Here is a 15,771-nt window from a genome sequence, read left to right on the forward strand (position 1 = left end):
CTGACTGATACATTTACAACAAAGAAGGTACAGGAAGGGGTACCATTATTATTATTATTTGTATTAATGTTGGTATTATCATTATGTGTTATGATCACTATTATTTTATATATTACAGAGAAGACAGCGGGTGAACGCCTCACAGAATGAGTCCTTCCTTTCTTTAAGGTCTACCTGCCAGCCAGCACATCTCTAGTGTTTTTCCTTCATTTCTCCATATATGACGTGCTGACCTGAACACACAACAGGACGGGACACGTAATGATATCCGATATTGAGCCAAAGGGGAAGTAATTGGGAGTGACAGTAATAACTTGTGGTGTGCGTGAACATTTGCATGCAGGGTTATAACCTACTTCCTTTAGCCTTTTGGTAAACCATTGCATAACTTTGAACAACTATTCCCAAACAGGGAGAACACATTCTAATCAGTTATGACGAATAACAATTTAAAAAAGCAACTGTCATGAAACTATTAAACAAAGACGGACAGAAGGTTTTGCGGTGAATATGAATCGGGTCTTGATGGTAGGAATGAACTATAACATGGGAGAATAATGCCATGTTTTAAATCTGTAAACAGAATTTATAGCCTATTATTGATATAGTTTGAGCACGAACATTTTTTTCAAAGTCAGGCAGATATAAGTGCAGATACTTCCCCATCATTTGAATACTAAAAGGATAATGCTAATAGTTTATATTTTGTCTAGGTCATATATTCTGGTACGGGAACAAAGCAGCCCGTAAGACGTGCGTTACGAGGAATTCAATGAATACCCTTTTATTTTCTTGTGTCAATCAAAGTCAACGAGCCATGACTACCGGCATGCTGTCAGCGAGTCCACCCAACTATATTTCAGTTGGATGAGCAGTATGCAGATGTGATGACAGATGACAGAGGCAAAACACTGACGTAATTGTGAGCTCATAAAAGCCATGTGAGCGCTGAAGGGACTTCATTGACTGCGCGGCGAGGAACGTAAACACACGAGATGATCTGGACCATTTTCCTGCTTGGGCAAGCTGTCCTACTTTATTTTATTCTCACACACAGATCGAGGTGAGCTACTGTTTGATTCACTTGTATTGCCCTGTGTACATGTTGTAAATACTGTAATATTTGCCACAACAAGGAACGCTGCGTAAATACTCCCTTTGGGCTCTTGTCAATTATTTTCTCGTAATAACTGTGCTGTCAATTGTGAAGTAAATTCATGGGTGACTTAAAATCCATTTGAGGCTACGTCTCGGGAGTGCCTCGCTAATAACATTGTGATTTACTGTATAGCAGGTTCATTCTCCAGTCTGAGGAATGTGGTTAAACTACAGTGTTAAGGTGTCTCTCTTGTGAAGCTTTACTGGTTTTTCTTTTCCTTGAAAACAATTACAAATTATCTAATAATTAATAATACACACACAGACTGCACTGACTGTGTCCAATGAGATAGAATCACTGTGTTGTTTATTGTCCAGGACTGTTTAGTTGTGTCCCCACCTTTGAAACGGTCATGTCAGTCAAGATAAAAGTGCCAAATAAACGGATGAGCATCAAATACACAGTCAGTTTAACTTTTCTTGTTAACTTTTCTTTCATTTTTTTCTTAGATCCAAGAGTGATCCTCCTCTAGATAAAGGAGTCATCCCATGGTTAGGCCATGCACTTGAGTTTGGAAAAGATGCTTTCAAGTTCTTAAACCGAATGAAGCTGAAACACGGTGACATTTTCACAGTGAGTAGAAGAAAACCTAAAGATGGTGCACATTTATTGGTCTCCTCTGTAGATACTTACATGTTCATTTGTTATGAGTACTTTTGAGGACTTCATATTTGTGTAAAGGTTTAGCTTCAAAGTCTTAAACTGCTCAGAAAAAAATGGAAATTTACAACTCCCAATTGAAGATAATGTGAGCTATATGTGATAATAAGATTCAGCTACTAAATGGACTTGGAGGTCAGATTGTTTTGTCAACAGCTGTTTCCAAAATCAAGAATTTATTTTATGAATAGGATTTTCTGATGAAATATTATTTTCATTATTATTATTATCAAATGCTTGGTGGTCAGTTTTAATGCAAAGCTTAGAGGAGAAAAGTGAAGTCATGGGCAGTAAATTAGAAAGATCGGACTTTTGTGCTTGTTTTTATCTTGTGAATCTAATCTGGAAGAGTTTAAACGTACCTGTCCGAATATTACTGTCGAATACTTTTTAAAGATTGAAGAATATGTTGATATTCATGTAACAGCATGTTACCGATAGAGTAACATAATATCAGGATATACTATGATTCTTGACTTGATCCTGAAACAAAATACAAAGTTTCATGTAAGTGATACTATCAAATTATTTTCCAAGAAATGTGATCCCGAGTTTTGTACATATTCATTAAAGAATAAAAGACTGACAACATAGTTAAGATATAAGAGACATATAAGTATTGTGGTATAAGATAGTATAACTGTGTTTACTACATTTTATAAAACAGTTAAGCACTCAGAAATGCTTGCAGAAAGAGTTATAGCTGTTTATATCTCATACGTTTCTCCCTTTGGCACTGATGATGTACAGGTGCGTGTTGCTGGACGTTATGTGACGGTGCTGCTGGATCCGCACTCGTACGACACAGTCATCAATGACTCCGACTCGCTGGACTTCACTCGCTATGCACAGGTGCTCATGGAGAGGATCTTCAACCTGCGGCTCCCACATCACCAGCCGGCTAAAGCCAATGCGTTGATGAAGAAGTATGCCCTTATTAGTTTATACTCCAAACTGAAAGCTTGTAGTGTATGTTTTTAATTTCATTTCATAGAAATGTGGAAGCGATAATAGTTTGTGGAAATCCTCCCACTCGAGTTTCGTGAATAGTATGGCTGTGGATATTTTTGAAAAACACCCCTCCTATTTTAGGAAATCTAATTTTAGGACTTCTTGTTTTGCTATTGCTCAGACACCTGTTTTAATAAAATACTGGCACACATCAAAGAAAGGAGGGAAAACCCAAACACTTGATGCAATCTTTCTTGTTTTAAGGATCAGCGTTTGGGCACACTGCCTTCTTTCGGTTGCATCTGAGTTATATGTGTGCAGTTTTCCCCTCTTTTCTTTGCTCATCATGCTACCACTTCACCCAAATTTGCTAAAAATAAAACCCAAGTTCTATTACCTTAGGTAATGTAAGGCAGCCAAGCCAACAAGTAGCTTTGATAATGTTTGTCAACACCACCATGTCATCAGTGTGATATGATTTACAGGGTTCTACTTCCATCGTACAGCAGTTAACCTATTCTTACTTCTTCACCGCAACGTTTTGTGTCTGCAGGCATTTCCTGGGAATTAATTTTGCCGCCGTGAACAGCACCTTGAGCAGACACCTGCAGGCCTTGCTGAAAGCTGAGATGACTCAGAACCAGAAAGACTGGAAAGAGGAGGGACTGTTTGACTTTTCTTACAGCTTACTCTTCAAGTACGAATGCCCCCACCCACACACACACACACACACACACACACACACACACACACACACATACACACACTCCTAACTATGTTAAAAGAAGCATTCATGTCAAAAGCTTTCAGATAAACAGTTTACACACCAGTCATTACTTTGTAAACACAGCAAGAAAAATGTAGGCTGACTCTTTCACACAAATGTTCGAGGTCACCTTTCCGGTCGAACCTTTATGCCGAGCGGATGTGAATCCAAATATCTTTCATGATATGAAGTATATCACTATCAAACAAAGAGGAGAGCAGTTATCTGGAATGTGACACTGTATATGGGGCTAATGTTTCCTGTGACATGGTGACATCCAACAGAAGGACATGCTGCACCTTGTGCGGCCCTGTGGAAAACTACCAGTTGAAAGGGGATCGCTTGTGTGCTTTCAAACGGGAAAAACTGTGGGGGCTGGTTATTTTTCCATCAAGGCAAAACAAATCTCCTTTCTCTACAGGGCGGGGTACCTGACGCTGTTTGGAGGAGAACAGAACAACAACGGCACAGACCCCTCGAGTGTCTATGAAGAGTACAAGAAGTTCGATGGTCTCTTAACCAAAATGGCGAGGGGCACACTAAAGCCAGGTAGTGACGCTTAAAACAACTCTCACTATGAAATGCTTCAAAACTCCTTGTGCCCACTGATATTCTTCATGAGTTATTCAGAGGGTTCAGTCAGGCAGCCTGAAAGCATTGCGACGTATTGAATGACGAAACAGTTCTGTCTGTCACAATTCGTCATCAAAGTCTTTCACAGACTGTGATGTATCTTGTACTATTAGCTCACTGCGTACACATTATTTTCATCTGGCTTCATTATTCCTTGTGTGCTGTATCATTGTTTAGAATTGCATTTGTTCCTCCCATACTTCACAGGAAAGTCAGCCAATTACAATATCATGCACGCCTCCTCCAGTGCTGCTTGTCATACCTGAAATAATGTTCCTCTCACACCTCCTTTGCACAATGATATCTGTTTATGTATCTGGACTTTGGTTGACATTGAGTTCAACTGGTTATATGTTGCCTGTGAGTCACTCGATCACTTATGTGTGATGTTTATCTGTGTGACAGAGGAGAAGAGGACGGCCCAGAGTGTTCGTCAGAGGCTGTGGGAGCTTCTGGCTCCAGCAGGTGTGACTGAGGCCTCGGGGTCGAGCCCCTGGCTTCACGACTACAGGCGGCTCCTGCAGGACGAGGGGGCCGATGAAGAGACGCAGAAGAAAGCTGTACTGATGCAACTTTGGGCCACGCAGGTGAGTCAGACGTCAGAAGAAGCATTCTTTGTGTGCAAAGCAAGAGTTTCAGTTGATGATGATCTCTATAGATTAGGAAAGTTGTCTGCTTGGATTAACTTTGTGCAACTGAGTGTCTGTGGTGTCCCTATAGTGTTGTGAGGTGACCAAGTAGATTTACTCAAGTTGTACCGTTAGAGGTACTTCACATGACTCTTTCAATGTTCTGCTACTTTATACTTCTAGTCCACTACTTTTCAGAGGGAAAATATTGTACTTTTTACTCCATTACTTTCACATGACAGCTGCAGTTACTGGGTACTTTGCAGATGGACATTTTAACTAAAACAAAATGACAGGCTTATAAAAAAAATAAAACATTGTTAAAGGATGTGTGTAGTTGGAGTAGCTCAGCCAGAGAGAGCAGAGCAGATACGTGCTGCAGCTGATGATAAACGACATTAAAAAGTACTAATAAAAAGCACCTGTAACATCAGGCCTTATCAATACTACGATCTTTAGAAGGGCTTTCGCTGGAGCCAGTGTTTCGTTAGTGTCCGTTCTGGGCTGCTGTAGAAACATGGCGGTACAAGATGGCGGAAGACCCGCTCCCTACATAGATATAAACGGCTTTTTCTAAGCTAAGGAAAACACAACGATTCTTAGTTTTGGATGAATATACACTGATTAAAACATAGTTATGACTTTTATATTCAATATCTGCCAATAAACGCCCCTATATGTTACGCACTGTTCCTTTAAGTAAAAAGTCTGAGTGGGCCTTCTTCTTCCACCACTGTGCAGTGCTCTTACTTAGCACACGAGTGCGCTGTTCACTTCTGCTCTCACAGCAGTTATTCTGCCTTTGATTGGGAAAACCATGAAAGGTCTTCAGGAACAAAAGGTAGACGATTGTAATGGAGCACAAAGTTCCAATGTGATGGACTTCAAAAGGCTGAATCTTGTCATGACTATTTCTTGCGTCAATAAAAGGGAAATGGCAACTTAAATGATGGTTTTCACTACAGTACTCACACTTCACAGTGTTTCCCCTGAGATCGATTCGAACTGGTCTTGACTTCTTACTCACACAGTCTCGCCTACAGCCTGCTGGAGGGATTTATTGCATCAAAGGCATTAATCAGACGTTTACATCAACATTTGACTTACGCTGCAGGCTGCTTACTCATCCTTTTTTTTTTTTGCACTTGTCACCGTTGTTTATTTCCATTTGATTACAAGTTTTGAGTCATAACTTTTCGTTGTCACGGAGTCACTGTTTATATTTCCCTAAAAGTTTAGTAAGAGCATTTAACATGTGTTTTCATGGCATACAGAGGATCTCTTGGACAGTTATTGTGGTAATGACTAACAGTATTGTAATCACAGTCAATATAGTATTATTAAGTTTAAACAGTGAATTATTTAGAAGCTCTCCCACACTCAGGTCTGTGATACATCTGCCAAAAGTTTGGATAATGTCTTGTTCTTGTGGCGCATATTTTACAAGTTCCATCATCAGCAATGTCTTTATGTATTTTAAAGTAAGCATTCAATACACTTTGTGGTGCATTTGCAGTGACTTAAGAGGCAATTCTATGGTAATAGATTCACTGTGTTAAATTTCCATAGTGTGCACTATTTAATGTGTCTACTCTTGGCAAACAGCGCCTCAGTTGGCTGTAAAACTAAATAGCTTCATAGCTTGTCCTTCCTTTGGATGCAGGCGGACGGCAGGGGACCTCAGGTTTCCAATGGCTTTCTTTATTAAGTAAACCATTACCGCACTTTGCCAGTAGTGAGACTATCCAGAGATGGCTGCTCTCATCCCAGACACACAAAAGGAAGCTGTTCTGTTTTTACCTCGCCAGCATTTAAGATTAATTCAACCTTTTTATTTAATTTAAGTAAACTTTCATTGAAATATATGCTTTGTTGCAACTCTAACAAGAGATAGATGTGAGCAGTATGGTTGTCTTCTGATGTTCTCATTTGCGCCGTCACTATGCAACGCCAGAGTGAGAGAGACAACCTTCATTGTCTTCATGAGAGTCTCTGTTTGTTTTCAGGGTAATGTTGGTCCTGCTGCATTTTGGCTCTTGGGCTACTTATTGACAAATCCTGAAGCTCTGGCAGCGGTGAAGAGGGAGTTCAGCGGGATCTCAACGATGGAAACCTCAGAGACCTCATCGCTGGACAGACCTGTGGACACACCTGTCTTTGGTGAGGGCTTGATCCCAGCTTTTTTAACAGAGAAACATGTATTGGTAGTACTGTAGGTTGATCTTATTGTCAGTAAGATGAGGTGGAAACTAAAGTCTGCATTCACATTTCAAGAAATCTTGAATATTACACATTATGTGCATATATAGTGCAAACAAATAAGAGAAATATTGCAAATGAGGGCAAAAGCCGCTGCTCTTTTGCTGTTATTAACAACACTTTTTTCTGCCCCTCTCCAGATAGCGTCTTGGAAGAGACACTTAGACTCACTGCTGCCCCCTTCATTACCAGAGAGGTGGTGCAGGAAAAGTGCCTCCACATGGCTGATGGCCAAGAGTACCTGCTACGGAAAGGAGACAGGGTGTGTTTGTTCCCCTTCAACAGCCCTCAAATGGACCCTGAGATTCACCACGAGCCACAGGTTTGTTTTCCTGTCTTGTTAAAAAAAAAACTCCCTGTATTGCCAGCAGGAGTAGTAGTAATTGTCTTTGGGACTATTGGAGGCAGGCTTAAATTTAATTAGCGTAGTTGTTTATGTTAGGTGCAATTGACGCCTACACAAAGCTGACCCTGTGTTACCAAGTGAGAGGTCAAACCCAGTGGACCATTGAGGGATTAGCTGAGCACGGGAACAGAAACACGGCTAATAGGCATGGGAAGGACTTTGCAGTTAGGCTGCATTAAGTAACACTCGAGCTTAGACAAACAAACAGACATTAAACGGTTTGATTAAGCTAAGTTTCATGAATGCATTTTCTAATAGCTTGCATCTCTAAATGTGTTTTCTTTCCAGAAATACAAGTACGATCGGTTCCTGAATCAGGATGGATCAGTGAAGAGAGATTTTTATAAAGGAGGGAGGCTGCTGAAATATTACACCATGCCATGGGGCGCAGGGACCAATGGCTGTGTGGGAAAGCAGTTTGCCATCAATACAATCAGACAGTGAGTGTCCTAGAATAAGTGCACCATGTAACTTTACAGTCGGTCAAGGCCTCAACATGTTCTACACTGGAGGAGTTTGTTACCTTTAAGTTCGGTTTGAATTTTCTAATTTCCTGTTTCATCCGTGTTTACTCTTCAGGTTTGTTTACATGGTGTTGACGAACTATGATTTGGAGCTGCGTGACCCAAATGCTCAAATGCCGGAGGTAAATGCCAGTCGTTATGGATTTGGGATGCTACAACCGGAGGGGGACTTGCTTGTCCGATACAAACCTAGGAATACAAACTAGGTGTTTAAAAGCAAGCAACTACACATTATGCACCTTTCAACACATGCACATTGTTTATAGTGTTAATATGGCCCTTTGTACTTTTATATTCTATATTTATATTATAGTATTATATGTCATTATTTTGTTATTTATCAATAAATGTAAAAAATACATTGTGTATAATATTGTGTTGTCAAATTTTTGAAGAGTTTTTGGGTAAAATGATTGGTGAGTCCATTACAGTCATATAAACATGTACGAAGCTACAATTTTAGAAGCTGTAAGAAGTTCAGCTTTGGAGGATGGTTTCATACAGAGCATGAGCGTAATGAGCGGACTGCCTGTACTGTAAACAGAGCCGGCCACACATCTGTCACACTGACACATGCCTGCTGTTTGCACAGTGAAGCTGAGTGGAAAGTTTAGATTTATATGTCGTTTGGAAAGAAACTGATCACTTACTAGAAGAAGCAGATCTACATTGGACCACAGACTGTAAGGTAGAGTGCTAGTTTGCAGAGAAACGACAAAGAACACGCTCTTATTTCTACTCATATTTTAGTTACATCATCAAAAAGCCGGGGCACAATCATGTGTGTGTTGAGCCCTTTTGTGTGGATCAACTAATACGTTTCCCACTGAGCCTGATTGTGTGCCAGTTGGGTTGTCTCTGCCAAGACTGATTTTACTATTACACAGACTGATATCAGATGTTGTATTCCTTATTGCTTACCAGTTTAGTAAGCATGTACAGGCTACCATCCAGGGAAGAATAGATCACTATGACACTACAGTAGGTCTGTCTCTAGTAGTTGGCTGAATGTGTGGCCCGTGGGGATATATGGTGTGTTTAGTGGCCTTACTTGGGGGTGTTTGATACTTTTGACTACCTTAGTACTCTTTTATTGGCTACTCTTCTTTGTACTAGCTTATTAATCGAACTACTTGCCAAGCAACTACGAGTGGAAAATAGCAATTTTACAAACATTACATAATTTATGTTATACAAGTCATGTTCTAATGTTAAATAATACATTTAAAACATATATAACAATCTACATAGGATTACGGTTTTGCAGTAATCGTTGTGGATGTATAGTACCTTCTTTAAATCATTTTGAAAAAGTTCTGGCCAAAGATGCGAGTTCCTAATATTGTTTACTGGCCTATAAAACGGCTCCACAAAGCAGAAACACCATGTCAATGCACTGAGCCGTGGCTCACTGGCCCTGCGAGGGTTAAACTCACGCGGGCTGCAGCCTCTGGAGGAGCATGAGTGAAATCAGCCCCCTGCTGGATCCCGCTCACAGTCACAGGCGCCGGCCAGCGCTCACTCACACTGTGAGAGGAGAGGTACCGAGAGTATTCCCGGCTATTCTTAACAGTCTACTTGTTGAATCGCTCCAGGAGGGGCTGAAAAGGGCGGACTGGACACGGTGATACACAGTTATATTTTACAACGTGTCGCCACGTAGCTCATGATGCCTCCACCAGCTCCCAGCAGAGCACCGGACACCTGCACGGGCATAGCAAGTTTGTACGCGTTTACACTTGACACGCTGATTTCCGTCAATGAGATGAATCGGGATGAACGGGAGACACGTATGTATAATTATTTCTTCATTGTGTTCATGTCAGGTTTCCTTTTTACAGGCTATAGCCCACTTGGTTTCACTTTGATATTGTATCTCTATTTGGCGTTGCTGACCACCATTGCAATATTTACTACTTTGATTTCCAGCGCATGTCGGCCAATGAATATTCATATATTTCCCGAAAATGCAGTTGTTTTGCATGACTCTAATGTTCGCGAAATAATGTAGCTATTAGATCATTTTTGCCCAGCTAACTTTAAGAACTGCTCTAATTGTTTGTCAATTGAAACTCGAGTACAGGCTCTCACGGGTGGATATAATGTTTTACGGGCTGTAAATCAAAGTTGATAATCGGTTTTAGTATCAGTCCATCTCAACATGAAGTCATAATAATAACAACACATTCACTTGAGTACTTCTCGACTGCTCCGCCTTTGAATCGGGATTGATCGCTGTCCCATACCGAGCTGAGACGTTTCAGTACCACAGTCCGCGGACAGCGACAGACAGGGTCTGCAGAGTGACAGACAGGCGTTTCAGCACCGGCCAGCGCTCACAAGTGGAGTCCAGTTTATCATTGGTCCGGCTCTCAACCCCCCACCGCCACCCTTGTCAGCAAGAAAAGCGGCTGTGCCTCTCAAAGCTGATTAAAATATCTATTTGGTTCTCTGATGAGTGGATAAACCACCTGACATTGCTACTGTAGGACACTGGCACTGGCTGTTCAACTGCGTTTCAATTTAGTTTTTTTCTTGTATTACAGCCACAAGAAGAAACGAGGGGGGCCCTGATGTGGTCATCTACAGGACCATGTCTCCTTAATCTGCTGGATTTTATCTTCCAGTCTTTTCAAGAGACAGAGAGACTTGAGTGACTTGAGTGAAGATGATCAAAACGGAGCCTCCGTCGGCCACCTTGCTGCCACCGGATACCGTGGACATCATCCGCAGCAAGACCCACACCCGCCGAGTGAGACTCAACGTCGGGGGCCTTCTCCACGAAGTCCTGTGGAGAACGCTGGACAGGCTGCCCCGCACAAGACTGGGCAAACTGAGGGACTGCAACACCCACGACTCTATCATGGAGGTATGCGACGACTACAGCCTGGATGACAGCGAGTACTTTTTCGACAGACACCCCGGCGCTTTCACCTCCATTCTGAACTTCTACCGCACCGGGAAGTTGCACATGATGGAGGAAATGTGCGCCCTCTCGTTCAGTCAAGAGCTGGACTTTTGGGGCATCGACGAGATCTACCTGGAGTCCTGCTGCCAGGCCAGGTACCACCAGAAAAAGGAGCAGATGAACGAGGAGCTGAAGAGAGAGGCCGAGAATATGAGAGAGACGGTCGGAGAGGAGTTTACAACCACATGTTGTTCCGAGAAGAGGAAGAAGCTCTGGGACCTCTTGGAGAAACCAAGCTCATCATTTGCTGCTAAGGTAATGTCCTTACACAGCCACCATGAGAGAGGATAGCATTGACATTCAACCAACAGGTCTATATTACTTACGTTTTTAATAAAGATGTATCTATCAAGAGGGGAAGGGAAGGTTGCTGAGTAGAGTTTGGTCCTAATGAAAAGGGTGTGAATTTAGAAAAACAGTTTCAAAATGAGAAAAGAGGGAACATAAGAAATGTAGTTCAATATCCAGAGGCTCTTTGAGACTGGTTTGATCTGATGTCTGACTTTCTTTAAATCCGATCCAGTGCTTTCAATCTGTCACTTTGAGCAGCTGGAGTTCATGAGAGAGGGAGAATGAGAAATAGATGTTGTACTCAGAGGTGAAGGTCAAAGCTGTCAGCAAATGTTTGCCTATTCATCAGTGTGTATTGAAGAATAGTATAACTTTGGAAACTGTTACTCGACTTAAATCAATAATCTTATCTAGGTGTACTATCCTGAGAAGAAAAGGTGTTGTTTTTACTGGTGAGTTAATTAAAAGCCTTTTTTGCTGGTGAAAACATGACAGCCTTCATTGACTCCCTTTATTGGTTTCAGTCAGATGTTCCTGAGACGTGTATTGCCTGCATGCTGGTCTCCTGGGGTAGTTATTGAATGTTTATTTTTCAATGGCAACACCAGAGAGGATGACAAGAATGACAATAAGTGTTAAGAGTTTAATCCATATCACGACTGCAAGAGACTCTCCTGCTCAGAATATATATTTTTAGACCTCCTTTCCACAGTCACCGCCTCTTAGCTTCATTAGCCACCCCCAGTCCAGTAGTCAATCATCCAGCTCATTAACAGGCTCATAGCTCACACTCCAGGAACCAGAGTACTTCGCTTTGCTGGATCAATGATGCCATGTCATATTAACAGCATTTTAAAGTGGACTGACGGAAAGATGTGACTGGGTCAATATTCAATCACAAATGTTTTAAACAACTGCCCGATTGCATTTTACCAATACAATAACTCTTTGGGGAATCTGCACATTTAGAGATGTTGCTCTTTTCCGTCACTCATTTACCAGACAGTGTCAAGCTTTTATTTTCAGATTCAATTTAGAATATTTTCACCATGTGTCGTTGGTTTAAACTTATGTGTGCACAGAAATATGTAAGATATCATGGTCAAGTCATTACTCAAAGACATTTCAAACACCTCTTCGATTGCGGTGCTGCGTCATTTATTCAGCTCATCTATCTCTGACCTTTAATTACTGAAGCTTTCATTATTTCTTAATTCTTAAATATGCAATCACATTGCTTAAGGACATGCTACATTTATGATACTCAGGGCCCCTTGGTTCTCTCCACACAGACAAACACCAGGTCCTTTGGTAATAATGCCAGCCCTGTCCCCTAACAATGATGTCCTCATACAACAAAACATTGTGAATTACATTTGAGGGAACGTATTTTGTTGTGTATTACGTTTGCTCGTGATGTATCACAAATTAGTTTCAAATGAAGCCGCGGAGTCCACGTAGGAGGGAGTTTGGGGTGGGGGATGGGTCAGAAAACACAGGGCTTTCACCAAGAAGACTGTTGTACCATGTGAACCAAGTACTTTTGTTTCGTTTGTTTGGTTTCAATTTCATAGTCATTTTAAGATAAACCATAATGTTTTTATTACAAAATCTAGCCAAGTAGTTATGTAGTGTTTTTTGTTCAAATTTACGTTAACCCCATGTTTAAAACTGTTAGATTATAATTAATGATGAAGATTGGCCTGTTATCAGACATAAGCAAATACATCCCTTCATTTTACCTTTTTGGCCTACCTCGGAAAATGTTCTCGCATGAACTCCTATCAGCTGAACACAAACAAGTGCTGCACAGTTAACGGGCCCAGCAACTTTTGAACAAAAGAAAGGGAAGTGACAAATAGGGCCATTTCCTCCTCGTGGTTTACTTTTCCCATATGAGACAGAAAACTGTTTTTTAAAATGCCACATTGAAGTTAAATGACAGCCATTAAATGCAGTCTTATTTCTGAGGCTTAATTGAAGGGTTGCATCGGTGAAATAGCTTGTTCCCAAACACATATTCTGCCTCATTTATTTTTCAGTGCTGAAATGAAATTTTAATTGCACATTAATAATGCTTGACTTAATGCCGGAGAGAGACGGTGTGATCCAGAATATCTATAGCTCCAGATGTCACCTCATCATCAACCTTTGGGAGTTATAACATCCCCAAAAATACACATGGGCACCAGCACTCTCTCGACTTGAATTTATCATGTCAAAGCAGAGGTGAAGGACAGCATATGTGCAGCATTTGATAGTCTGTCTTTCTGCTTGGGATTGTTGAGGTGTTACTGAACAGTTTGAGACCCACTTGAGTCTGCATTTCCACCATGGGTCTGCCCACTAAATTATTCATAATAACAATATGGACTCCTGGAAACTCTGGGAAAACTCGCAGGTAATCATTTCATTAAAAAAAGATAAGCTCTTGCAGTGTGTGCTGTCATTTTTAGCGTAGCCGAGTGGGAGGAAAGGGTAAGTGGGTTGTGAGTGAAACCAGTCTATGTAACACAGCATGTCTAAGCATGCCGCTGTTGTTTAATACTCCCTGAGGTGCAGCTCAGTCTCGGAGGGATCACAGCCGCCCTATAAATCACACTCCCAGGGGTTTGGCATCTGAAAGTGGTTGTATTTAAAGGCCAGCAGCTCTAAGGTTTTCTCAATCAGCTTACTACGGTGATGGAGTCGTGTACATGAACACAAACATTTTCTGCATCAGTCAGAGCCGTTTTGGTTCTTTCACAGGAGATTTCTACCTGTTCGGTTTTGTCTGTGCTCGTCTCATCGGTTTTGAAAAGGGGCGGGGCTCAGTGGAGGAAAGGAGACGCACCAATCAGGATTTAGCAAAATGTGAATCATGTGATTACAGTTTTGAGGTGGTCAGTCAACTCATCAAAATCAATCAAATCAGATGAAATATTTTATAAGATTTCAAACCAGGTTCCGGGTGCTTTAGACTTGTGTGAACTTATCCATATAAGAGAAGGCAGTTTCAAAAGTGGTATGTCGCAGTATAATATCACATTACCTTTCACAGGTGAAGGTCTTAATATTTGTTTAAAGAGTTGAATTACAAAATTAGAATAAAGTATTACTAGATTATTCAAAGAAATATGCCTCGTAGTTTACCTCACATCTCTCACACGGTCAAGGCATCAAGAATGTAGATCAAAATGAGCTTCTGTTTTGTGGAGTCAGTATGAATCGGTTAGAATTATATATTATACCTCTTTTAACCCTTTGGTTTTGTTTTAGGTATGAGCAACATCTCAGAGCTTAGAAAGATGAGAAAATGATGTTGTGTGATTTGTTTTCTTCAAATTACTGATTATATTTACATTTAATTAATGTGGAGGCTAACACAGAATAAAACAAAAATATTCAACATATCAAAGAGATGCAACATAGACAATTAAAAACACTAACAAACTAAATTGGATTGATAATCTGTTCCTGGCGTTGGATGAGATGGAGGGTGCTGTGAGATATTGAAAACACAAATTACTGCGTTTTAAAATCCATCTTGTAAAATAAACTCCAAAGCTCATACATATATAGTAGTTGGTAAGTTGACTGACCCTGATGGTAACTTACAAACAGAAAAGGAGGAAGTTCTTATTCATTTCCTGTTGAGTTTTACAGACTTTCACTTAAAAGACTTTTGACACTTCTGCACTCTGGGAATTTGAGTTCTTGTCTCCTAACAGCCTCGCAGCGTTCTCTATTCCCGCTGAAGCTTTGGTCCAGAACAGGATACCGAAATATAAAAACTGACACTTAGTTCTTGTACCTTCGCAGAGGCTGTTCGAACTAATTGCAAGGAAACTTCTCAGTGAGCCAAAGACAGCCATGACTAGAGGCAGTTAACTGCACTTCTTGCCACACATCAGATATGCCTGATTGACTTCACTGTTAGCACTTTGCTTTGCTGTTTTTGAAGAGAACTCTGTGCACCCTGGCAATGGCTGGAGGGGGAAATCGATGGCAAACACCTTAAGATGTAAGGCAAGCTGGGTTGAATGGGGGGGACACACCCTAACCAGCCATTAGAGAGGGGCTCAGTCATGTGACTTCCCAGAGACCACTGCCTGCTGACAGCTCTGTATGAGGCCGGAGTGCAGTCACTCGTTCTAACCTCCAGCGCTGTCTCACAGCGTTGGGACCAGAGGAGACGCAGCAGTCACTATGATGTTATGGTCTCTGTTGTTATTTTCAGCAGCGGCTCCGAAGTAACGGAGCTGAGAGTCTTGTCTGTGACCGTGTGTTTCTGTCTCTCCTTTCCTCCCCACTGTTCTCTTATTGTATTTGTGTGTGTGTGTTTATGCTAGTAGCTAGGCATGCATGCTATCCAACCGAGTGTATTGCACAAGTTGTTTTCAAGGGTTGTTGCCGGGTGACGGCAACTCTTCCATTGTGCTTGGGTGAGTTTTGAATAGTCATAAATCAAATCAATGGCAGACAGTATCCCAGCTGCCAGACTGACTGCAGTGCAATGTATCGTCAAGTGGGCTTATACGGAGTC

At 41.2% G+C, this 15,771-nt stretch overlaps 2 protein-coding genes across 2 annotated transcripts in view; both read left to right on the forward strand.

The window, feature by feature from the left end:
* Positions 1-94: 94 nt before the first annotated feature.
* Positions 95-8,352, forward strand: LOC142970461 (prostacyclin synthase-like). The gene is made up of 10 exons (XM_076110690.1): positions 95-1,063; positions 1,609-1,732; positions 2,570-2,745; positions 3,324-3,467; positions 3,958-4,085; positions 4,575-4,756; positions 6,805-6,958; positions 7,198-7,379; positions 7,752-7,903; positions 8,043-8,352. Exons 1-10 carry the CDS (start codon positions 996-998, stop codon positions 8,191-8,193), a joined length of 1,461 nt encoding a protein of 486 aa, XP_075966805.1. The 5' UTR covers positions 95-995; the 3' UTR covers positions 8,194-8,352.
* Positions 8,353-10,655: 2,303 nt separating this feature from the next.
* Positions 10,656-15,771, forward strand: part of LOC142970728 (potassium voltage-gated channel subfamily B member 1-like) — a 28,333-nt gene continuing 23,217 nt past the window's right edge. The window contains exon 1 of the mRNA XM_076111148.1: positions 10,656-11,210. Coding sequence (XP_075967263.1) covers positions 10,656-11,210 — 555 coding nt within the window. The remainder of the gene's footprint in view (positions 11,211-15,771) is intronic.

Source organism: Anarhichas minor, unplaced genomic scaffold (genome assembly GCF_050575085.1).
Source record: "Anarhichas minor isolate MPS153535 unplaced genomic scaffold, ASM5057508v1 ptg000043l, whole genome shotgun sequence".
NCBI classification, from domain to species: domain Eukaryota; kingdom Metazoa; phylum Chordata; class Actinopteri; order Perciformes; family Anarhichadidae; genus Anarhichas; species Anarhichas minor.